We start from the raw sequence: 26,031 nt of genomic DNA on the forward strand, positions 1-26,031 counted from the left end.
TAAGGGTCAGATCAGCTCCAAAATTGCTCTATCTCTTCTTCTCCAGTGGTCCCTGCAAAAAGGCTGTAAGGAATACTATTGGGATTTTGGGGAGCAGAGAATCATGTTTCAATTTATCTGTACACAGTATGTTTGGCAGATAAACAGAAAAGTTAATGCCCTAGAGAGATCCATCCAGTAATTTTCCAAAGTGCTTTATGCAATATGCATACCCTTAACTTTGCTTTGAAAAGCAAAGAAGAGCTGTGAATTTCCACATGAAGATGTCTTTGCTTCAATTAATAACAGCACATCATTTTGGACTACAGCTCCCCGAACAGTGAAAAGCTGCTTAGTTCTCTCTCCAACAGATAACTGAGGCTGACTGATTAACAGACTGCTTACAAACCAGCAAGAAAAGATGTTGCACTCAGAAATCACTGCTGCCTATTTAATTTTTAAGGTGTAAAAATTAGGATCTTTAAACAAATCAAAGCAGAGAGTATGCTTTGAATAAAAAGATTAATTAGGGAGATTAGCTGGAGAGTTTGGTATTTATTATCAACATTTCTCAAGCACAGCTCTTGCTGGGATGTGACTGAATGAGCCAGCCCTGAGACCCCATATTCCCTCCCCTGCAGAGAGCCCACTGTGGCAGTCTCAAGAGCTCCATCTCCCTTGTGCCTCTGGTGTGAATTCTGGATCCACAGCTATTTTGGGGCACCTTGCCAGCACCAAACAAAGATTTACATCTGAGAATCAGGGCATGTGATTTAATTAATGAGGATAACAATAAAACTGGCATGCCTTTGTGAAGGGAGCAAGTGGAGAAGAATCATGGAAGTAGAATGTGTCAACTTCTGTATACTTACAGAGATTCAACTACTTAGATACAACATTTGAATTAGTTCTCCTTAGTCTGGGCAAATAACTTTGTAACCTCGGGGTTTTTCTTACAGTAATCCTTTGAGTGGCAGGACTTTGAGGAGCTGTAGGGTTCCCTGATAGTGGTGGTGCCTGCAGGAGGCACCTGTCAGGGGCAGAGTCCTGGCTCAGGAGCACAGGCAGACACGCTGCCTCCATGGAGCATCTGCACTTGAATCTGGCTCACGCATCCGGCACGTGGATCACAGACCTGCAGATAAAGGGGACACTGTGCTGGGAACACCAGTGGTGGGGAAGTGGCAGGCACAAAGGGGGAGTAGAGGCCAGTGCTGAAAACCTCTGAGCTCTGATGGTAAATCCATATACAGCTGCCAGCACAGAGCACCAACCTATGCTGTGCCTCTAGAGCTTTGCAACAAAGCAGGTAAGTAAACTGGTTCAGACACCTCGTCTTTGATAACACAAATGGTACAGCAAAATGAGAAATTATGATATTAAGCAATTTTCATTTGTATAAATATGGACCAGCAGATTTTTATACATACAGGCACATGTGAGTTTCCAATATCACTTTGCTTAAAAAATGTATTTAAAACCCACAAAGAGTTAACAAAACTTACCATGGAATACAAAAAGTCATAAGACACCTCACATAGGAGGCTATAAAACCAGAACAACTGAGACTTTATGAGACGGGGACATGCTCACTTGTGAACAGTATTAAAACATCAATTTTATTCAGGAATACAGAATACATTTTTGAAGATTTCCAGTTTACAAAAGTTTAAAATAAGGCTGGCTTTCAACGTACCTCCATTAAAGCATTTAAGTAACTTCTCCATTTCAAGTTGACAAAACCCCTCAAATCAGGGGAAAAAAAAAAAAAAAAAAAAAAAAGAGACAAATAAAGGCCACAGTCCTGTACTGGGATACATTCAAGCAGAATCCAGCACAGTATTGAAATTCTTCCTGCAGTCCATATTTTAGTCCATGGGTGTAATACAACAGTGTATTGATAGAAAAACATATTGTAGATCTAATATGACCTGCAAGAAAAGCCCTTGTCTTACCATTTTAGTTTCAGGCATTATATGCAAAGTAGTTTCCAATAAGCAACAGTTAAAAACAGTACTTGTCATTTGATTACCACATTAAAAATACAGCATTAAATTTTTTCTTCATTTATAAATTTTAAATATTCATTAAAAACCAGAATCAGTGTCCTTCCATCCTTTTCATCGTTAATTGTTTTCCTTATCTACTAAAACCATTTGTCTTTGCTAAGATGTCTAAAAGTAAAGAGCACAAGATTAACAAGCTGCAGCACTAATTAAAGTGAGAGTCATCTCTTTCCTCCACTTAGTTTTTAAATCTATCACAAGGGCCCTATTTGCTGTATCAAAGTGAAGTGGTGTAAATAAAACTGATCTGGCTTAAAAGTAGGAAGAAGGAATGCAGTTATTTAAAAATTGCAATGCAGTCAGTGTCTTTGTGCATGCCACTGCAGACAAGAGCCAAGAAAATTATTCACAGGCTCTCTTTTAAAAGCATTAGTGCCAGTTTTCCATTTCCAATACCAGAGAGGTAAATGGTAATTTACCTTACAAGGAACTTCAGTTTGATTACTATCAAACAATCAGTAATGGCTTGATTTTAAACACACAATACTCTGATTTCAGCAGAGGTTACATACACTTGAAGCTCTGAATTTTGTTTATTTATTTTTAAATTACCTTCTTCCCAACATGCCTTCATTTACTTTAAATAGAGTTCTTCAAACTCTTTTGTTCAAATATATTAATAGCTGCACTGAGAACTACTCAATACAGTGGTCACCACTCAGTACAAATGTAGAAACAGAATTTGGCTCTTGAAGAGAACTTTAATTGATTTCACTTTTGTAAGACAGTCTTTGAAATAATATCCAATTGTTTAAATACTAAGCAGAAGGGAAAGCTCTTGGATGACTAACATCAAACTAAAAGGTTAAGAACAATTGCATACAATAGAATGATCAATTCCAATTCTACATGTTACTGAAAAGAAACCCTACCATGTCGTATTGGATGAACATTTAACTTCAGCCTTACAGGCTGCAGGATTTTCAATGAAATATTTAATTTCATCAGCACATTTCCCAAGGATTTCACTGAATAATGCAGTGTAATGCTGTATTAACACACTAGAAGTGACACATCATAAACAATTTCTGTGTGATACTACAGCAATTTCCAAAAAAAACAGCCTAGCAAACTTGTTCTACAGACCAGAAAACTGGAGTAAGATGAGCCACCCCAAGTTTTAGCATGCCTTTTTGGAACAAGATACTGAACTGCTGTAGTCCTTAAAGTACAGTGGTCCCCATAAGTAACAATGAAGAGGAAGACAAGACTTGTTGCTCTTTTTGGATCTAGACAATGATACGTAACACCCAGAAATGCAGGTAACAACTTTTCCAATCAACATTCAAACAGAAAGGCACAATCTCCTTTTAAGCTGTGTTCTCAAAAACTAGAAGATTCCTATACAAAGATAAATACACCCTTAGCTGGAAGGGAAAACATAAAACCATTAAGAATGTTTTTTCCTTTTTTAGAAGTCCAGATGGATTATCTTAATGCAAAGATTAAATGAATATATACATCCTCAAAGAGTATATTTTTTAATATATATATGTACATATATGACAGTGACTGACACAGAAGACAGAAGAAACAGGCTATATTCACTCTTTTCCTACTTCTTAGCAATGCAAGACAACATTTTTCAGATGCCACAGGCACAGTATTTGGGCTGCATACCCTCTGGTGTCTTAGAATACACATGGTGAAATACAATCCCCTGTGGAAGGCTTGTTTGAGGGATACTGGAAACAAAGATTTAGATTCATTAATACAGCTTTAGGCAACTTTAAAATTAAAAAGACACCTAATTACAATGAAAGTACTAAAAACTCTTCAATGGTATGTTTTCAAGACAAATATAAAGTTTCTAAAACTGCAACAGAAAATCATTGAGTTTGATTCTGATACAGCATAACAGAACTCTTACAGAGGCCAAGCCCCTGCACCTGTACTATTACCTCATTCACATACCTGAGTGTGCTCTACCTGCAAAATAAAGAATAGCTGTCTGTGAATAGCTCTGTGCAATGACAACAGTCTGCCTATGACCTTGGTCAGTCAGTAATAAAGCTAAATCCTGCTTTGTGCAGGACAGCATAATTACATTGCTTGAGTTCTCAGCAAGGATGAAATCTGACCCCTCTTGTACATTACTGTGCAATGACCTAGGAGCATCTTCACCAATGCACTTCACCACAGGCTGCCTAAGCCTGTAATGAAAGCTGCCCTTAATCTGCTTCCAAAGTCAGCCCAGCCCATCAGCATTAGAATTCTCCAGGACTCCCCACCATGTCCTCAGTCCTGGAATGACCTGTGCTTGTAAATCTATCTGCAAGATGTCCCTGCCTCAATAGACTCCAGAGCTGGAAATGAAAAAAATCCAACCCAAAAAACAACAACACCCTAACCCCCTTCCCTAAATATTCAGGTGTATTTATGAGAACTGAGACCAAACTTGAGTTGTTCCCTTACCTACATTCCAAATTCTTGGGTTCTGAGCATGTAATCTTTGGGCAAAAGAATCTATTTTACAAAGATGGGGAGGAAGAAGCAGAAGGTGTGGGCAGTCAGCTCTCTCCAATTCCTTTAAACAGCAAAGTCTGTTTAATGACACCATTCTTTTACATAGAAAGAGTGGGAAATGTGGGATAAACAAATACAAATAATTTTTCAAGGCAAATTTTTCCCCAGACAAGAGGAAGACACTGCACTGTGTTCTGTATACTGAGCACAAGTATGGCACTACAGTAACATTTAAATTCTCAGATTCTTCCCTCTTGCCACTCTAAATACCTTTACCTTTGGAGGTGCTTTCAGACAGTGATTCAACAAGGTGCACTGAAACACAGTGAGACCATTACAAGACTTAGGACATAACAGACATAAATAATTCTGGTTTTCTGCAGAAGTTAGAATTTCAACCATTATTCGTATTCAAATGAATGTGAATAATGCAAACTGTGAAAACCAATGAGTTTATCAAAAACAAAACGTTGACAGTTTAGAGTTCTTGTGGTGTAGCAGAAGTGAACCCAAGTGATACACTGTGTGCATACCTACACACAGTATAACACATGTGTATCCATGCATGTACACACACATGCTGTAGATGGGATGCCAAGCCCAACAGCTTGCCCTGCATGACCTGCTTTCAGGTATTTTGCAAATGTAACAAACGACTCATTGACATTAAAGCTTTCTCCACTGGGTGTTTGCCTCACACTAGTTTTGGTGTTGAAGATTTTGCTGGAACAATCTGGGGGTTTGTTTTGTTATTTAGTTGTGGGGTTTTTTTAAGGGGGAACACATGGAGTAATATTATGCCACACGGGAAAAGAAGTCTTGCTTTGTTGTTTTGAGAAGCTTCAGTGCCTCTGTACTCAGCCTTGACATTTTGACAGACAAGCCAACCTTTGTGGTGCTGCTGAGATAACCCATGCAAATTTGGCCTAGATACTGGCATCTGGGGAAAAAGACCCTTCTTAGCCAGAGCTGTTGCATCATAACAAGCTTAAACCACCTTCACAGGCCATACAGAGATGGGTCAAGTAGGAGATTTTCTGCAATTTGGGCACTGCCAGGTGGCTGGCATTGGGCACCAGACCTCCAAGCAGAAGACTGCATCTCATGTGCTTCAGTGGCCACCAGTTGGCACCAGACAGTAAGAAGAAACAGCTCCCACGTCGGCAGGATGGAAGGCAGTCTGAAAACAAGAGTCCTTCTGCCAGAGTTCTCATGTGCAACTTCTGTAAATATTATACACACACATATATACATTCATATACAGTAAGGAGTCCAATAAATACATCACATCAATTCTTTTGACAAAGCACTGATGTTTCTCTTACTTGTCTGAACCAGAACTTGCTCACAGAAATACTGTGGAGACTGATATGACTCCAGGTTTAGCTCTCCTTGCTCAGTCTTTGATGAGCCCAAAATGCTAAATTCCAATATTTACTCAGTGTGAACTCAAAGCAAGTCATCATTCAGGCACATGTCCCCCTGAAACCTATTAGCCACAGCAGCTTTACCCACACAGACACAGTAGATGCCCTCTGGCCATCCCAACCACTGGAGCAGTTACACCTCTCTATCAGCAGTGTGGCTGAGCAGAGGATCACTGTGATCCACTGTCCTCTCCAGCAGAGTTCTGTGCCCATCCACGCTGCCATGGATGTCCCTGGTCCAGCTGCCAGATGTGCCCACAGCACTTTCTGCCGTGGGGGTGCCTGTGCTGGCCAAGCTTCCCGACCGAGAGCGGTAAGGAGGAAGGTCTGGCTGGCTAGGGGATTCAGATTCAGAACAATAAGGTGGTGGAGGAAGGTCAAACCAAGGTGGTCTGCTGTAAGACACACAACAGAGTAAGGAGTTACTGAAAACAATGGGACATAAGATAGTACATAATATTCCAATGATGAAAAAAAACCTAAACAGTATTTCTTAGCTTTTCAATTATGACACGTATCAAGAGATCTCAAACTTGCTCATATTATTCAGGTGATTTCAAAATATCCACACCAGCACTGGGATGCAAGGCTTCTGGCCAAGGTGCAACATAGTAATTACAACCTGTTTAACAATCCACATGATGAGTTGGATGCCTATAGACTTCCAACAAAGCTGGCTCAAAGACAACTGTGCAAGAGGTAAAAAACTTTTCTGTTTAACATCTACACCAGAGAAAATACTAAAAGAAGTAACAGTAAATGGTGGATTTACACCTATAGATGATGATGTGAACAGAAAAAAGCTCCAAGGATACTTCCACTAAGTGACAGAGATTAATGGCTTACAGTCAACAAATAAATAACAAACTGAATTCTCCACACTGACAAATCACTTTGGCTGTCATGAGATCACATGCAGAGCAACTGCTAGGCACAGGCAAGATGAGAACTGCATTTAGGAAAAGTGCTCTCTGGTTCTGATAGCAAGCAAGTAAAGGGACTGAAGGGTCGAGCAGATTGATAACTGGCCCTGGGAGCAATTAGCTCTGAAACTGCTGATGGTTTTATCAGCTCAGGTGAGAAGTGATTACAATCTGGACACCTCCTCATTTATTTGTCCTTAATAATGAAAATATATCATTATTATGAAAGTCAACATTAAGACAAGGGACTTGCAGACTATTCTTAAATCCCACAGTTCATACTAAAAATACCAACAGGGTGATAGTGAACAATCTGAATTGTTAAGGTTTGTACTGTATCCTTTTTATGTAGAGAGGATGTCTGCTTACAAATTTTGTTTGGAAAGACTTTACAGACAGTTTAAAATGAAGGTTAATTATCTACAAATAAAACCAGTGTCATAATTATATTACTACAAAAGCATCATAAACAAGCCACACCCACACCAAACTTCAAAGCACTTTCAGCCATTTAAATTAAGAAGAGTTCTGTTCTTCTCCTGTTAAAAGGTAAAGCAGTGCAGAACAGAAGAATTATACAATTTCTTTATACAAGAATTGAAGAACTATCTCACCTTTATATACTTCTCGTAAATGACCAGGACTGTATTTTTGCAGTTATGACCTACAACTTAGCTGGGTTTTTTTGGTGAAACTCCAAATTCAGTCTCCACATTTTCATTGCAGACTGGCACAGGCGACCACTACTAGACAAGTGATACATTCTCCTGGGCAGGAGCTCCTGGACATACCTTTGGTCGAGCACGGCCTCTGAGTAGGACGGGGGGGAGTCCAGCTCCAGGGGCCCGGGGTAGGGCTGGCTGGCCACGTACTGGACGCCGTTGTTGACGTTGTAGGTGACGCTGCAGTGGTGCGGGTGGTCGAGCACCACGAGGCGGGACAGCAGCACGGGGTGCTGCAGCCGGTGCACCGGCAGCGTCATCAGGTTGTTGCGCTTGCGCTGGTGGTGCAGCACCAGGGCCAGGAAGGCCACCACCAGCACGAAAATCACCGAGCTGCCAATGATGGCGTAGGTGATGCTCGGGTAGTAAAGCAGCTGGTTCTCGGAGGTCACGTAATCTTGGCCGCTGCCTGCCTCTGCAAGACAGAAGGAAAAGGAAGCCTGAGACTGGATTCGGTATAAAACTGCTTTTGGCCTACGCTGTGTGACAAAATAAAGTTTTCCTTTTTCCTTCAGATTCTGAAAAATGAGCTTATTAAAAACACATGCATGCAAATTGCAGATTGGCAGAGTATCCCTCAGTCCCTCCTCAACACAGTAGTGCCAACACAAACTACTAGGGAGAGACAAATTGAGAAAGAGGAAAATACACATCATAGTAGGAAGCATGAGCATTATCATGGGAGTATCTCCCCCACCCCTACCTAGCAGTCATAGCTTTTGTTTCCAGAGGTCAGACACCCAGTTCCAAGGCACAACCACAGTACCTCAGCTGCACCTGGCAAAGCTCAGTAGAATCAGAGATGTAGAAGGCACAACACTTTTTTTCTTTACATTCCTGTGATACCATTTAAGTCCCATGTTCACAAGATCATGCAGCCATTGAGCAATATATTTTTGGGCAGAAATTCCTCTTTCTGTGAACCCTGTAATTCCTTATAGCCACAGACAGACTATTCTGACATTCATCTACCTCAAGAAAAATATGAGGCTGAGTAAAAACCATACCAAACCAAACAAACAGAACCCCAAATCCACACAATTATAAGAGCATGATCCATCCAAATTCTTAACTTCCTACTGCAGAAGACTGGCACAGTAAGTCTTGGCATATGATTTTCCTTTCTTTTCCTTATCAAGCAAAACTGTTTTTCAGTCATTCAGAATTGCAACAGAGCCACTAACATAATACTTTAACAACAGATAAGGAAATATACACTGACTGTGCTCAGCATAATGGAAGGCCTTTACTCAAGCACCCATTGTTTTCATCAAGATGCCTTAGGTATCTCTCTCAATATTTGATTTTGGTGGTTTACTTCCATGGTTAAACACTAAAGCACAATTTCCAGCATCATTAAAACCAGCTTCTGCATTTGTCAATAAGATAATACAACATAAAATGGCTAAAGCTTTAAACATCTCAATTTTAAAGCATAGATACTTTCATAAGAGATGAGATGAGATGGGGAAAAAAGACCGTATCAGAACTAAGAAAACATGATTTCTTCACTATGAGAGTAGTGAGGCACTGGAACAGGTTGCTCAGAGAAGATGTGGCTGCCCCATCCCTGGAAGTGCTCAAGGCCAGGCTAAATGGGGTTTTAACCAACCTGGTCTAGTGGGATGTGTCCCTGCTCATAGCAGGGGGTTTGAACAATATTGTCTTTATGGTTCATTCCAATCCAAATTATTCTGTGATTTTTGGCCCTGCTACCAACTATGAAAACTACACTCAGATAGAGCTGTTCCACTGATGATGCCACTACAACCACAAACCAGAGCTTTGCAGGCTGCTGCAAGCCAGACTTTTCCTGATACTTAGTGCAACACCTCAGGGAGGATTTTTGCTAACTTTATTTCCCTGTGTAACTGTGCTAGAGAAAGCAGAAATCACTGTTTCCAGTCAACATTTGGTCTCCGGCTCACTCAGCAAGGCAAACCAAGTCTGCATGAGGAATGTAAATGAAAGCAGGAGGAAGGAAAGGAATTGACATGCATTAGTAATTTTAATTACAGCTCATCACATATTACTCTGGCTCCTTCAATACACTCCCTAAATTCAACAGCTGAGAAAAGAATTCATATCATGTATCACAGACAAGGGCCAGCACAGGGAATATAATGACAAGCAGATCATTTTTATGCAAACATCAAGAAGTTTATCTGCAAGAACTGACCCAGGGATGAATACTACTACCTGCAGCAAGTGCAAGGAAGGTAAATCTATTATGATATCTCAGTAAAATACCACAAGACTCTCATTCAACTTGGCTCAGTGGTTGCAGTGCATTGGCATAAGGCTGAAAACAGGATGCCTTTGCAGACCTGATGAGAACTAATTAGTTACCATAGGCTCATTCTGCAGCAGCACAGTTTCTTCTCTGTATAGTGTCCATCTTACTAAAAGGGAAGAAAAATGAGATGTGAATTATCAATGAACATTTTTTCCCAAACTTTTCATGTTATCCACCTGTTTAGGATAGCACCTTCTAGGTCTTACAAGAACTAGTTGTATAAATCCAAAAAAGTTAACTAGATTGCTGAAGTAAAACTGCTTTGTCGAAAGTCAGATGAGATCTGATGAACAGCTTTAGAACAGTCTGAAACAAAACATCTCTTATCTAGTTTAACAACAATTTTCATACAACCATAGACATATTTTGCAGAGATTTGGGGTAACTTTGCAGTTAACATGCTGTTCTTGAGTTTTGGGATTACTGTGGCTAATGAGGCAGGAGACTTTTGCATACAGGAGACTTTTACATCAAGTTTTTACTTTGTTTTCCTATATACCTGATCATATTGGAATAAGTAACTTTTTAGAACTCCTTGATAACACTCTGTGGTTTGTTTGTTTTTTGTAGAGCCTGATGAATATTCAGCTGTTTGGAAGGGAATGAGGGGTGCTGAGGTGAGACTGACTGATGAACCTCTATCCATTTTGCACTTGATGTAAAAGGGAGAAAGTGAGATACAGAGAACACCTGAAAACTCAGCTGGACATGCACGACTGCTTAAGGAAACAAAATCCATGACTCTTTAGCTCTGCTCTAATAACTTTCAGCAAATGTTTACACATCACAGAAGTCACTGAACTGAATTTCTTGGTAATTCAGTTATCCTCTCCCAGGAGAAGCAGGCATTATCCAGGAAGGTTTAAAAAGTTCTATCTGCTGTACTACTAAGTGAAAATTTATGAAAATGACTGAATGGGCAAGCAAATTTAATTTAAATTCATGGAGTATTTATTACTTCCTCCTTTTTTCCCTTAAGAAGACCCGTTTTCTATCATGCCACATATAAACAGTTTATCAATGCCACTTATGCCTATTAAACCCTAGTATCTGGGAAATGCTGAATTCACAGATTAGAGATTTTTGGAGTGTAAAAAGCCTTGTGAATAATTTAGGAAAATACTGATAAAGGAAACATAGCAGGTTGTGCTCAGAGGTCTATTTTATTGACTGTGAACAAATTTCCTGTCTTAAAGTTTAAGAAAGATCTGAGAGCAACTGCATTGAGTCTGCCAGACACAGGGATGAGAGGCTATTATTTTATCTTTCACAATCCTCTGCTCAAGCCTGGCTTTTCACAGTTCATTGGAGAAAAAGCTTTTGAAATAAATAATCTGAGCAGACATCTGTAGCCTTAATGAGCACGAGTCACGGTCCATCTCCAACAAAGATGCTACTGTAACAACACATTTAAATTCCAACTGGTTAAAGTGCAAAGCTGCAGCTTGGAAGGTTAAAGACAACAAAAATCAAATGCAGACAGACAGAGCCTCTGCACACTATTTACTTTCTGTGTTTGGAGTTCTTAGGGCACCCAGCTAAGTCTCCAAAACTCCTATAAGATTTTTCATCCTTCATGATTTTATGTGGCAAAACAAGTCTCACATATATTTTTGTGCACTGAACTCTCAGAATAGTCTTTATTCTAGTGAAGTTTTTCTAACTGTGTTATCTTTTTATCCCCTATTGCCCTTCTCAGTGTTACAAACAAGACCTCTTTCAGACAACACAGCACCTTAACCTCATGAAGTCTCATGCTAGGTTACCATTGTTCCCCTCCTGAACAGCTTCACAGTTCCCATAGACACCAGAGACAAGGATTTGTTTTCAACTGCATTCAGAGTGTGTTTTTGCCCTGCTATGGCTTTCTCTGTTTCAGGCACACAAGAGAGATTCACTAATGGAGGTGTTACACATACTAAACAGACCTTATCTATGGGAATTGGCCAGAGAAATACAATATGATTACATCTTTGCTTAACAGGTACTTGGTAAATGGATAAGGTTTCTGGGAGGCCACAAGGATGAAGTTCTTCCAGATATGTCTATAACAGTGATGGCTTCATAGACAAAGACAGACAATAGCCATCTACACAGACATCCTGGCTTCAAATGTCACCAAGGTTAACTCCCTGCTAATCACAAGTGTCCCTAATGCCCACAGATCAGAAACACAGCAAAAAGAAGGCCCTCAATCCGAGAAACTGGAGCAAAGGGTGGATCTATTCCCAGCTCTTGAAGTTGCCCATCAGGTGATTTTCTCCACCTCTGCCTGGCTCCTTGCCTGGCTATCCTCACCTGAAAACTAGATAGTGATGTTCTCATGTTCTCAGGACATTCTCCGAAGCTCTTTCATATTAACAAGAACTACACTTTCCTGAAAAGTTTAAGTGTTACAAATATTAACCAGAACTCTTAAATGCCACTGGATGCTCTGTCTTTACCTGTTCTTTCAGGTGACTTGAAAGACAGTAATGACCTTGCCTGCATAAACACAGTAGGACCTCTTGATATCAACTTGTTAGCTGTACATAGATATATATATATATATATTTTACATCACTATTGGTATTAGTGTAACAACTTGAGCTCTGAGCAATGAAACAGAATTTCTCTGTATAATGCACTTCAGAAGTTCTGAGCAAAACAGCATTTATTGTTCACATATGGTTATTGTTTAAGAATGTAAAGCTAAGCATAAGACTTGGAACTATATATAGTTATACAAGTAGCCAGCAAGACACAGATAAACCCAAGGACAGTAGCAGTCAGCAGAATTAGCAGCAGTGCCAGCATGTCTCATTCAGTGCACCAGAATGAGTGCATTACCAGTGCCTTCCTTCCCAGACTCAAATCCTCATCCTGACCACGCGCTACAAGAGCTGTGCTTTCAAGTCTTTGCAGCTGCTCTAAAAGAGCAGCTGAGTCAGCCTGAAGATCAAGAGCCTCACCTCTCACATGCCATCCTTTTTTATCTTCTGCAGGCTAGGATAATTACTCCATGCACTGCACACACACAAAGAAAAGAAAAGCAGCAAACTGAGCAAATAAGTAGAGAACTAAGAAATACTTAGTAGTAGTCATGGCAACTAAAGTTCTAAAATTAACTTGGCAGCAATGTAAGAACCTGCAAAGCCAAAACCTGCCATAAAGCACAGAAACAAAAGGTCCAGACTTGGCAGCTAGATGGAGCCCAACGAGGAAATTAAAGTGTTACTCAAATGTAATTTAGGATTACTCCAGCACTGATCTATGCAGCAGTTCCTGGACACGTGATAAGATAGTTGAATACTTTGATTAAATCATAGCCAGTGCAAAACCCAGGCCCAAAAGCAGGGGTAGAACATAAAGAGGAAGAACTTTGTCCTGTCAGTCTCCTCTTTCTCCTTATGGATGGTCGCCATCAAGAAGGTTACCATGAAATTAGTTACTATGGAGTTTTTGTAACATTTTATGACAGAAGATGCCACTCAGGAAGAGTCTGGGGCACTGCAAGTTTTAGGGTCTTGTGCTACCATTGGCCCCTTCCAAGCACTAAATTAAACCTGCTCTGCAGAAGGAAAATCTCTAACTGAACCCACCAGAAGGCTCTTTGGTAGATCAAGTTTATAAAATAAATCAAGAATCTGCTTCCTGGTGCTCTTGCTGAGACACATGACAACCACACATCTCCCAGGCTCTAGTTCAGTTCAAAGAAGGTGCCTAAGTTAGAGATAATAGCCACTAATCCTAAAGCATAACCTGCTCTTTCCTTCAATCTCCCAAGAGATACTCCAGACTCAAACAGTACTCCCCAACTGCATATAAGTCCAGGTTTGGGGTCTCTGCTTGCTGTGTAATCTCTTGTGCACCATTAATGAGCAGTACATAATAGTCTTGAAAGTTAACTTGGAGAAGTTAACAGAACTGTGAAATTCAACCAGCAAGACCCAAGTGTACTCAGTCTCCAATATTTAAGGAGTAATGGACATCCACTAAAATACAAGAAATTCCATCTCATCGTGAGAAAGAATTCTTTTACACTGAGGGTGGCAGAGCATTGGAACAGGCTGTCCAAGGAAATCATGGCATCTCCCTCTCTAGAGACATTCAAGAGGTCCCTTCCAATCAGAGTGATTCCTTGATTCTGTAACATCAGCTTCATCTTCACTTCTTTAACTAAAGCATACTATTTTCTACCAAATAACCTTGGCAACACTGGCAAATTTGTGCACAAGTGCACAGTCCTGTATTCTGCAAAGGTTAATTGGAGCTCTGAGCCAGGTAAGAGCCTGGACATTCTGACAGCTCCCTGCCAGTGCAAAGGCATGCCCTACCTTGATTAATTTTGAAAGGTCTTCAGTACAGTTCCAAGTCAAAAGTATGAAGGGAAACAGGTTTGGCAAAGGCCATGGGTGGCTTTGCCTCTCCTATTCCGTAAGTGTTTCAAATCCAAGTTTGCATGACATACTCTGCTAACATTCCTTGGAATCATATGAATATCTAGGAGGCAGAAAAACCCAAAAAATAAAGCCAAAAAGTAAACTAATTAAAATGAAAATTTGTGGATGAAATGTTTTTATTACTATCATCTATCAACTCTGAAACTAAATTACACCCATTGCAAAACTGTTAACAATTAATTTATCTTGAGTGACCTACATGCCTGAAAAAATGCATGTTATTTCAACAGAATGTCTGGAAAAAGCTGAACGTGGGATGCTGTGCAGGACAGCTGAATTACATTTTTATAGTGCTTATTCTGGAGGCTGGCAAGAAGAGACACACAGTGCTCAGCTAGAACGTGCACATTAACTTTTTCCTGGGTGTTGATTAGTACTTTGAACAGCTGGAGCATAAGAAGGATAATAAGGCTTGAAGAAATGTGGTGCAGGATTTATGGAGCCTGCAGTCAGGTATACATGGCAAGAAATACTGCTTAAGTGTGATTTAAATCTATTGTAGAGTAAGTTTATAATCAGTTTATAAATTTAGTCTAATTGTTCAAGAACTGTATTTTAATGGCTCTGATTTTTGAAAAAGTGCTAGTACAGTGTCTATGCCCTGTTTCACATATTAATATTGTCAATCCCATTTTTTTTCTAGAATTGTAAGGAAGAGATGTTGTCAGATACACATGGCTTTGCTGGTTCAAGATACTAACAACCCAGAAATCATGAGCAGTTGTGATCTTGAGTAAAAGAAGAACCAAATCCACAGAGACAGACAATACCTTCCAGGTCACCTAAATCCCTTTCCTAGGATCACCTTTCACATCACCCATTCATTCACACCTATTCAACGCCCCTGCAAAGACTGCCTCCAGGATGCCACAGAAGAAACCAACAGCAAATCCATTCCAACAAGAGGCTGCAGGCTACCCTCTGGCTCTAGGAATCAAAAGGAGACTGGAGAGGAAAAGAAGACTAAAACTGAGTGATGTGGGTAGACAGTCCAAACCAAGAAGAAGCTCAGTGCTTGGCTCCAACAGACAACCTGTGTGAAATTACACTAGAAGATGCTTTGCCTCTTAAAATTATCCTGACTTTGCATCACAATTGTTTGACATACAAACTAACGTTTCCTTTTAGCCACAAACTTTGTAAACTCAAGAAACTCTTGCCAAACAGTGGCCTCAGAAGCTTCAGGAAGGTCTTAACAAACATTGTACCTGGCTGCAAATAAAATTCTAAATATCTCCTTAAATATTATTTGTACATACATACAACGGGGGGGGGGGGGAAAAGAAAGCAAAGTATAACAGCAGAGATGACAGCAATTGGCTGTGAAAGTAGCTATTGCATAGCCCTTTCTGGCCTTCCTGATCACAAGACCCAGACTGTTAAATGCCAGAGAAAGAGAGAGGAAGAAAAAACAGAAAAGCAAATGAGGCAAAGAGAAGAAAAAGAAAAAAGCTGCATTTGAAAGCTAGTGTACACAAATGGGACACTAACAAGCATCTGGAAGGCATTAACAGCAGGAAGAAGATAAACATGTGCTTTTCATCTCCTGATAAAAATCTCAATTGATCAGAAAAGATGACACTGAAAACAGGGAGTGGGAGGGAAACATCCAAAGGCTGTGGCTGACAGTGGCTCACTAGAAAATTGAAAGCTTTTCAGGAGGGTCCTGAAGGCTCTGCTCTGAACCTGAACTATTCAGTAATTACCTGAATGGCACAGAATTCTTATTCAGCTTGCTGTGAGGCAACAGCAACACTGCTAGATGAGATCAAAATTGAAAATTACTTAGAAAAAGCAGAAATGGTCAGGATCACGTGTCAGCAGGATCAGGTATCAGCAAGGAACAGCATGTTCACTGGCAGTGAGATACAACCCCAACAGAAACTAGCTCTAGCAAGGTGTGTGCTTGAGTATATATCCAGCTCAGGACATCACACACAAAAAAAAAGCAAAGGTGGATCAGAGCTTGGTGTAGAATTATCAGATGCCCATATAGACACCAACTACCAGAAGGGATTGTTTAGGCTGAAGAAAACATTGCAAGGAAGCTTTTAATATTTTTAAATAGAGAAGTTTGAAATGAATGAGAATCAAAAGCATGCCTGCTCTAACAATGTAAGTACAGGGCTTTCAAACACTGCAGGCAGGAGTCCCAAATTATTAATGTGAGAAATCAGAGCTTTATCTCATACATCTAAATGATTAGAACTGTCACCTCTGTCAGTGAATAAACAGCAGTAGCACCACATGCCTCCATGCCTTTAGATTTCCAGTTACACCGACCACTCTGATGGAACTATCATTCTTGAATGTCCTCAGGAGAGTTCCTCAAAAGTTTATCTGAAGAATATAAAAAGTCCCACAAATATTTAAATATCTACAAACCAGGTTGAATTTGAACTGTTTACCCCCAAAGGCAAAGCACCACAATAACTTACTACCTACATGTGTAGCTCTGGTGTGAGGTGCAACTTGCAAAGTGGCAAGGAGAATGCAGCACTGGAACAGATCCCATCGGGTTAACAATGGTCTAGGTGTGCTTTGGAAATATCCTGAGACCTCTGAGAGTCCTGAATGTAAACACTGGCTGCAGTCAGAAATAACACCACTTTCACCCTGCCAATCAAACAACCCAAAACACCCCATAAAACCTAAATTTGGGTTATTTCTCCTGAGCTGACAAATCTGTGTTTGTTTCACCAAACCTGTTTTCAGATAAACAGAAAAAAAGACAAGAAACGCCTTCTAACAATGAGAATGGAGGTCCTCTTGTAAAGAATTTAATATCACTTGTTACGTGATCCCATTCTTCTCCCAAGTTCAGTAGGAGTTCATACTTCACTGAAAAATCAATAAATTCTATAAACCTTAGAAGCTGACAATGCATTCAGAAAGGAAGGAGGAGCTCATCTCATTTGAAGTGCAGAGGACACTTGGATACCTTATCCTCGTGGATGGACTTAACATAACATTTCAGACAGTAAATCAAGATATTAAAACACCTGGGACTTTCTCCAGAATTTTTTTTTTTTTTTTTTTTGACATATGCATTATAAAATTTTTGGTCTCACTTCAGCAAGTTTTCATATAAATAAATTAAACAAAAAATAGATTTAATTACAGGACGAAGAAAATTGCTGCACTTGATGAAAGGTTGTTTGTTCAGCACTGACAAATGCAGCCTAATGAATGTGAGAGTGCCAGTTTTTATTCTTGCTGAAGATGTAGTCTTGTTTCCAGAGAGATTGTGGAAACATTTATTTTCCCTTTGACCCTGGCTGACTGACTAAACTAGTCATACTGAATTGTGCAATTCTTGACATGAAAAGCATGTGTACAATGCAAGAAAGAAATATGTACTTTAAAATTTGTATTAAGAGGCAAGAATCATAATTATTAACCACTATGTCAAGATAATTACTGTATGCAAGGGCAAATGAAGAGATTTTTGGTGGCATACTTATAGTTCTCGTTCTGCCTGAAAAGACTGGAGGCAAATAATAATGATTAGTACAGCTTAGCATAGTTTAAAAGGCACTGAATTAGCTAATGTGTCACATGAGAACGAACCTTTATTGACAGAAACTTCAGCTAATGCATAGCAGTGGTAAAGAAGGTTAATAGAAAACTGGCTTATCACAAAGAAAGGATATTAACTGTATTATGGCATGATTCTGCAAAACCCCAATGAAACCATGTTTGAACACTGGCAGTCTATTTTGGCCAGCTTACTTGAAGACAGAATTAGGTTGAGGGAGAGTACAGCATGAGAAACAAAGATGATGAATGGGGGAAACAGGGCTTAAATATCAAGAGAGAAAAAAGCATGCTTTATTTAGTATTGAGAAAATATTATTAAGAGGAGATATGACTGAAGTATTTATAATAGCCACGGGTTATAAAAAATAAGCTCAGTGACTAATTCTTAGATTATTGGGCAGATCAGAACTAAAGGTGAACAAGGGTAAAAGGGAAAAGATTCAAAATAAATTTAAGAAAACACTCCTCAGAAAGAAGAGAAAGTAAGTAAAATGATGCTTCATGACTAAATTTAAACAAAAGCTGGGGGACTGTGTGGGCTGGGTAAAAGCTTCTAGGGAGCATAATTTGTAATAGCTGAGGCATGTTTCCATTTACACACACGAGCATCTGCTGCAATTTTAAAAATCATTCTTTAGAAAGGTTGAAAGTTTATCTAATTTGAAAGAGGAAGAAACAAAACCATTTACTACTACTCCTTTATAGTACAGATGCAAATGACCAACTGTAGTATTTTTTATAGTACTATTCCTTTAAGTATTTAAAGACAAATCACATAAATGTTACAGTAATCCAACAAGATAGGTAAACCTATTCTAAAAAGCAAGACTTAAATTAATAAAACGATTCACTTCAAGTTGCAAAGCTAATGATTGTCAGCCAGGATCAGAAATTGGGAGTTCTCAGCTTCTGTCAGCCATACTCTGCTCTCCACACACACAGAGACTTTAATGAATTATTTACCTTTTCTTTACTATCAAAGAGGAGGCAGCTTTATTGCTTTACTCTTAAGGTGCACTTAATTATCCTTGAGCAACCCAGTCCTGTCCTCCCCAGCACTCTGTGGTATTTTAACAAGCTGTCTACATAGAGTGTTCACACGTTAAAGATGGAGGCTGATTTAATATGCTTATGTCTCAGCTTGAAAAATTGTCTAAACACAAAATAGGAAATTAAAAGGAAAAGAAAGGACCAAATTACACTGGATTCTAGTCTAAGTGGAACATACCAAATATCTAAAAAACACTGAATAAAACTGCAAAACAAACCACAGATGGACACTTGGCCTGCATCACTCCTTGCTTCCTTTACAAATAGCTTTAATTTTTCAGCTGATTTTGTTCCTGTAGATAAGGACCCTGTAAACAAAGACCTCTGGATGCTAAAGGCTGACTGATCCTAACATCACTGATTAGCAGCCACTCTTGCCTTGTGCTTGATGGCTCCTCTGCATCATGCTCACCTGTGCAACTCTACATCCTTCTCTGTGAACATTTTAAATACACAAACAACAAATGGTGCAGTTTGCTTTCATTGGGCTTCTCACAAAAGTTTCAAGAGCTGTAAAATTGGAACATAATGGTTACCTGTGATTCATAAAGTGACAGATGACCTGGGAGACTTCTACCTAGGAAAAATAAATCCTAAAATACAATATTCACACTCTGGGGTGTAACTACCCTGCCTTGGGAGTGTCACTGCAGTTTTGAAGGGATTAAAACAAAGAGCAGTCTCCATAACTAAGCCAGCTAAAAGTTTAATTAAATACAATTGCTTGCTGTGCTTCCCTTCCCCAAACAGCCTCATACATATTTATCACTGTAATTACAGCAGTAAAACCCTCCACAACTAATTATGCCATGCTTCTCATCTTCTATATGCCTGGAATTTTTTACATAATTACTACAGAAATTAATTGCAAGTTAGTTAATTTTGCACTTTGTCCTTTCAAGCTTAATTGAAAATTAAAATTTTTCAAACCAGTCATTCTTGAAAGCATGGTGCTTTTACCTCAGATGGTGCCATAACCAAAATGTTATTTTAATGGCTCTTAGTAATATAGCATAGAGGGGTAGCATACATTTTATCATTTAAAATAAGAGAGAGTTGCTCTAATGCATATGTACCATATGCTTGGCAGTGCTATACTTTCCATAGAATATTCAGCCTGCTCAGTGCCACTTGGCCTCTCATGCCATCCCTTGAGTCAGAGACTATCAGCCACAGTAAGCTCAGGCCAATCTCAAACCTGGAATTTTATCTGACTATAGTTTAAGCATTGTGCTTAATATTTCAAGGGTGACTAATGATTTTGGATGTCCAGTTCTAGAATTGATTTTGAAAAAGTAACAAACATTTCCTGCCTTAAGAGGTAGGGGCAGAGCCAAAATTTGTCTAGAAAATAATTGCCTGAAAAATTCTTACTTATCCCAGGAAGCACACAATGTCCTCATCTTCTAGGGTAATCTCTGTAATCAATTGTAATTTATTGATTTGGGAGTGTCTTTAATGAAGGACACTGTACAATACAAAATCTTCCTATCAACTAAAGAAGTACATAAATTCCATTGTGTGACAACAAAGAGAAGATGCAGAACCCCTGGATGGGGATCCCAGCAATTTCCAGTACACAGCTGCTAGTCAAAGAGGGTCAGTGACACATCTCAGCAAACCAGAGGACATTCCAGGAGCCCACACCATATAGCCCCATGTAACTCAATCTACTATTTTTATTATTCCACTATTATTTTCATTTAAACCTAATCCTAAAATCCTAAGTCCTTAGTATCTTACAACTAAGTATCTTATAACAGTGGCAATGTTAGGGGGGTTTGCCCACTAAAATATTTCTTTATTGTTTTAAACAAAACAAAGTCTGTATTTCAAACAAGTTTTCAATCTTAACTTCAAAGCTTCAATCTTGCTGTGCTTATTGTTTTCCATCTGTCAGGAAACCTTGCAAATTTCTAATCAGATAGAAGATTTTCAAAAACACAAGAACTTTGCTAGGACACAGTCTCTATAAGCCAATGACTCAGTGGGTAGTTTTCCTCTTACAATCTTTTGTTTCCAATTTCTGTCGAAATATTTCAATTTCTGTAGATTAGTTCAATATCTTGTTGCAACAAAAATCAAGGTGGTTGGGGAGTAATCAAAAAGGTAATTAATAAGAAAAAGCATTAAAAGTCAAGAGCCCAAGACCACCAAGAAAGCTCTTCCATTAAGTGTTGTAAAGACCTATGACAAGTGATCCCTAACCAGCAAACCAAATGAATAGTTTGCTTTGTCTCAGTAGACTAAGAGCTGCCTGTGAGTAGCTGTGAACCTGTGAGCCACATGTGTATTATTATCTAGGAGGTTTTAAACAAACTAGACTGGTACAGCATCAGAAAGCAATGATTTCTGTTTTACAGATAATTTGCAATTCAATGAGGAAAAATCCCAACTTGTTTACTATGTCCAGTTTAAAAGTGAAGCAAAACATGAATTCACTCATGCATTTTCACATACTGACTATAGTTAAGTACTTTTACCCATATAAAATTGCAAAGCTCTTTGTAAACCAGTCTCAAATTTTCTTAACCAAAGGAACTCCATTCTGCTAATGGCTAGCAAGGGTTACACCAATGTATACACAAAAACACAATGAATTATTTGGTGTGAAATTCATTATTTTTTTGTACTCTGCACCTTTATCTGATGGAAGTCTTCTACACTCTTATTCAAACTCCAGAAAACACGCTTCAAAAAGTTCATGCTAGTTCAGATGTCCTAAGGATTTCTCAGTGCATACTTACATACTAAACTAAGAAGCATTTTTGACTCCTAAAAAGAGCAAGAAAAAAAAAGAAAAGAAGAAAAATCAGATTCTGTCAGCCTTACAAATGTTGACAGTCATTTATTTCAACTACCCCACCACAATACTTCTGCTTTAATTAAACATTAAATCAGTCAAGTAAGCATGCAGATTTAATTACTGCTGTGGTTTAAAATGAGCTTATTTTCCCTTGAAGCCAGTGAAGGTTAGCAGAATGACCTCAGTATAATGGAAAATCCTCAGTCTGGCAGGATGCTGGACTCGAATTTGTCCCTTATGGCACAGTTTAAATATAATTCTCAGTAATACAATGCTCACAAAGAAGTACTGCTTTAACAAGTTTAATCCAAACATACCTGAGGTCTATGGCAACTGAATATTTGAAGGAAATAAATCAACCTGTTTTAGGGAAAAAGCCTGCTCAGCATTAACTTTGTCAGCTCAGTAAGAGTGGACCTGATGCAGCAGTCCCCAAACATCTACATGTTTGATTGATACTTTTCTCCTCTGACTCATCACTGTGACCATTTCACTCAGCCACCTGGACACAGGAGTCAGGGTCAGGTCTCCAAGTGAAATGGTCAGAGCTCTCATAGGGGACAATGGGAGGTACAGGAAAGGGGACAGAAAAGACAAGTCTTTCAGGCCACATGGTATCAGTTCAAAGCACTTCCCATCAGACAAGAGAGTGAGGACTCACATTGAGCAGAGTTTCCTCCTGTTCACACCAGGGGTTTGGAAGAGACCAAGAACACACCCACCACAATGATGGTAAGAGGTTCTCTCCTGAGTTATGTCCTATGGGGATTTTTGGGATAGCTGTCAGCAATTTGAAACCCACCCACTGATTTCCAGACCTCTGTGAAGGAAAATCTGTGTATGTCTTCATCCTTTTTCTGCACTAAGATTTTTGACCAAGAATCTCAAAGGCTGTATGTCAGATGGAGACAGCGATTCTGGTCTGGGCAAAACCCAAGCAATGAAAGCAATTACTTGCTTAGTGGTAGATCTGAGTAGTTGAAAACAGGGCAAAGCTGTTTAGTAGGAAGCAACTACAGACATTTGTATTTATTAAAAAAACATAAGTATGCAATGAAAAGCAACTGGCAGCTGAGAAGGTACTTAGTAATACAGTCCTCTTGCATTTAAAAATTGCAGATGTTCCTGAGCATCTTTGCAACCCTACTCTAATACTCTGTCTAGACAAAAATACCATAGAATGTATAACATATGACACTTTCTACATCCTCTGTGGGGATTAAGCAATAAATCAGATTTTCAGACTCAGAAAAATTGCATTCTTTTGAAAGTGACTTGCCAAATTTCAGAAAAGGAAAGGTTTTCTGCCCTTGAGAATAAACCCATGATGCTTTGAGGATGAGTACCAAGAGATCATATCCAGGAAAATAATTGAACCAGTTTTGAAGGAATAAGATCTGTAGAGATCAAGGAGAAAACAATGACATATTCAATGCTGCACACCCTCTTTTTAATGCTGCATCTTACACAAACACTCCAAACTTGACACTCATTGTACAGAACAAATATTATGCATGTTCTTCATTGCATGCTAATTCTGTAACAGAACCACAGCATTATGACATTTAACACAAAATCAGTATTCTTCTATTCTCCTTCTTCACTAGCATCTGATAACAAAAGCAATTGGGGCTGTAGGATTCTTTCATCTCCCCAAGTTACTGAACCCACCTAACCTTTAGGCTGTGGCCTAATAATTACAGAGTTCACCCAGGAAACAGGAGATGCCAAGTCTCATCTCTTCTGCAAGGACTGCTTATGCTTTTCTATGCAGTGCACAATATAAATACATGAATCCTACTTATGGACAATGGAATACAGAACTGCCTCCTCCCATGCCTCTTTTGCATCATCCTTCCTCTTTCTCTCCTTATCTGCCCAAAGACTCTCCAGTTCTCTCCTACAAAGCAATAAAATGTAATAAAAATAGTGTTTCCACCCATATACCCTGAGTTCAAGTAGAGGTCAAGGTTCTTTCTTAAGGTGTTTTGCTCATAATCATTTTAGGATGAGATCAGCAAGGTGTTCCATTCTCCAACCAAGACTTAACTAACCATGGTAGAGAATGAAAGGGAAAATCAGCTTATCCTGGGTCTTTCTGAGGTAAGTGAATGCAAATGCTACATTTCTGGTGGAAATTAATCTTGTTTGTGCATGTGAGCCCTCCACCTCAGGAGTCTTTGGTAAATGAACTCCAGCTGAGAGCATCTCAGTCAGATACATGTGTGAAACCAAAGCCAAAGTGCTTTGCTCCACCCAAATGGAAGCAGATACAGAACACTTCAGCTGCATTAATCCAGGTCCCTTTTTGGACTAACTACTTGCTATACAGTGGCACAGATAATTCAAAACCACATCCTTCTCATTCTGCTGTCTCCATCATCACCATCAGCATATGGGGGATAGATTACCAACAAACTTTCTATGTCTTCAGCATAGTTTCTTTATTGAAACTCTAAATATAATTATTAATTGCTTATTAGTTGCTTGCTGTTTCACTGCTGACAGGATACATACCATTTCACTTAATGAACTGTACATCCTTACTTAACAATCCTTTATACTGCACTGCTCTTAAATAAGGGACGGAGGGAAAAAAAATCTACTGCATTACATCATATAAGGCAAACACTTGCTTAAATAAGGAAAGTTTCCTTTCATCTGAAGCCTACAGACCACCTTAATCGGTTCTATTTACTTACACTTGGTGAATGCATGCCATAAAGCATAAGCATTTGCATGACAATACATGGTGTTTGATAAACATCTTAAATACTTTAGGCAAATTCCTTCTTTTCCAGCACAGGAAAGCTCCTATCCATCCTATACTGTGAATTTTTAACACTTCAAGGGGGTGGCTTAAATAAACCCTAACTCAGACTGAATTGCATGGAAATAGCCCGAAGCTCTGACCTTCTCCTGTAACTAATGAACACCCTTAGAGAGCACATACTACGTGTTTTATACTATTTTTCTTGAGACCTTATAGTAAACCAGGTGTCCTGGAATTTTCCTTTCACCCCTTCAATGTGACAAACTCCTGTTCACTAAAACATGATAAAAAGATGCAAGTGCTTTCATCTGTCTAGTAGAATATTCTGAACTAGGCTGAAAAGCAAGAAACAGAAGATACAGACCTCCACTATTCAAGCCACAGCACATCCCTGGATGAAGCCTGCTGTTCATTACCAAAAGCTTTGTGGCAGGGAGAAAACACAGCAGGAACCTGTTCTCCAGTAATACATGTACACATAGATGAAGAAAGAACATATTTGTTAAGACTGCATTAATGTTCACTTTTAATTGCTCTGGACAAGCAGTTAACAATTAACCTGTACTGCTGACTGAAAAAAAAATTATCTTTCTACCCCTTCTAGTTAATACAGATGCTTTCTCCTCAGGAAGAAAATCACATTTTTCTGTACTACCCAGAGTTGTGAATGCAGGTTCTGCCTCGTGGCTGTACTGTGCATTTAAATCATACACCATTTAAGATAAAATAATATGAAGTTTATGATCCTGTTGGTTTCTAAAAGCTAATGATATGTGCTACTTAAAGCAAACTGCAAGCCCAGTGGGAGGCATTATAATTAATACAGTTTGTTCAAAGAAAAACAAATGCAATTCCCCCTCATCTGTCAGCCAGCTGCACTGCAACCTGAATGCAAGGAACAAGGAACAATAAAGCAAGCGTGTGAGAAAATCAGACAGAATTGGGGCTCAACAAAGAACAGTATAAACCAACTGCATCAATATTAGGCAGGAGGGTTTGAGTTTGTAGCATCTATTTAATAAATATAAATTTTCTCCATCTGTTTTGCTTTCAGGTTTATATTTCCTAGCAGAGATTACAAGGCAATTTTGAAATGCTCTCTCCTAAGGAGAGCTCTTCAATTGTACTTCTAGATTCTGAGAGTTTGCAAATTCAAGCACAGAGAAAAAGCATAGTAGAAAACAGGGGAAAAAACAAAGAAAAGTTTGAACATCTGGATAGGCCACGGGAATGTCTCCCCAGTCCCTGGAATCACAGCCACACCAATCAGTGGTGTCCCATTAGCCACTAATCTGATATTGATTTTCATCTCATTTACACCAGATTAATTACTACAATACCAGATGACTTACTACTAATTTAAAAGAGTATGTTATACTCAGATCAGGTCCTTAACATTTTGACAATCTCAATACTGATTCCCCCACATCATCTAGTCTTGCAGAATTGCTCTGGGTAACATCTACAAAGCCATTCTTTTAATTTGTTTTTTTTTTAAAACACCACCACCATCAACATTTCAAGACTGGCTGTCAAGCACT

General features: G+C 39.0%; 1 protein-coding gene across 1 annotated transcript in view; it reads right to left on the bottom strand.

The window, feature by feature from the left end:
* Positions 1-1,572: 1,572 nt before the first annotated feature.
* LDLRAD3 (low density lipoprotein receptor class A domain containing 3) overlaps positions 1,573-26,031 on the bottom strand; it is a gene marked incomplete at its 5' end in the record, with an annotated part of 104,182 nt that continues 79,723 nt past the window's right edge. The window contains 2 exons of the mRNA XM_079309978.1: positions 1,573-6,333; positions 7,653-7,998. Of these exons, the coding sequence (XP_079166104.1) occupies positions 6,072-6,333; positions 7,653-7,998 (608 nt within the window). The 3' untranslated portion in view covers positions 1,573-6,071. The remainder of the gene's footprint in view (positions 6,334-7,652; positions 7,999-26,031) is intronic.

This window comes from Erithacus rubecula (genome assembly GCF_903797595.1).
Source record: "Erithacus rubecula genome assembly, chromosome: 6".
Lineage (NCBI taxonomy): Eukaryota > Metazoa > Chordata > Aves > Passeriformes > Muscicapidae > Erithacus > Erithacus rubecula.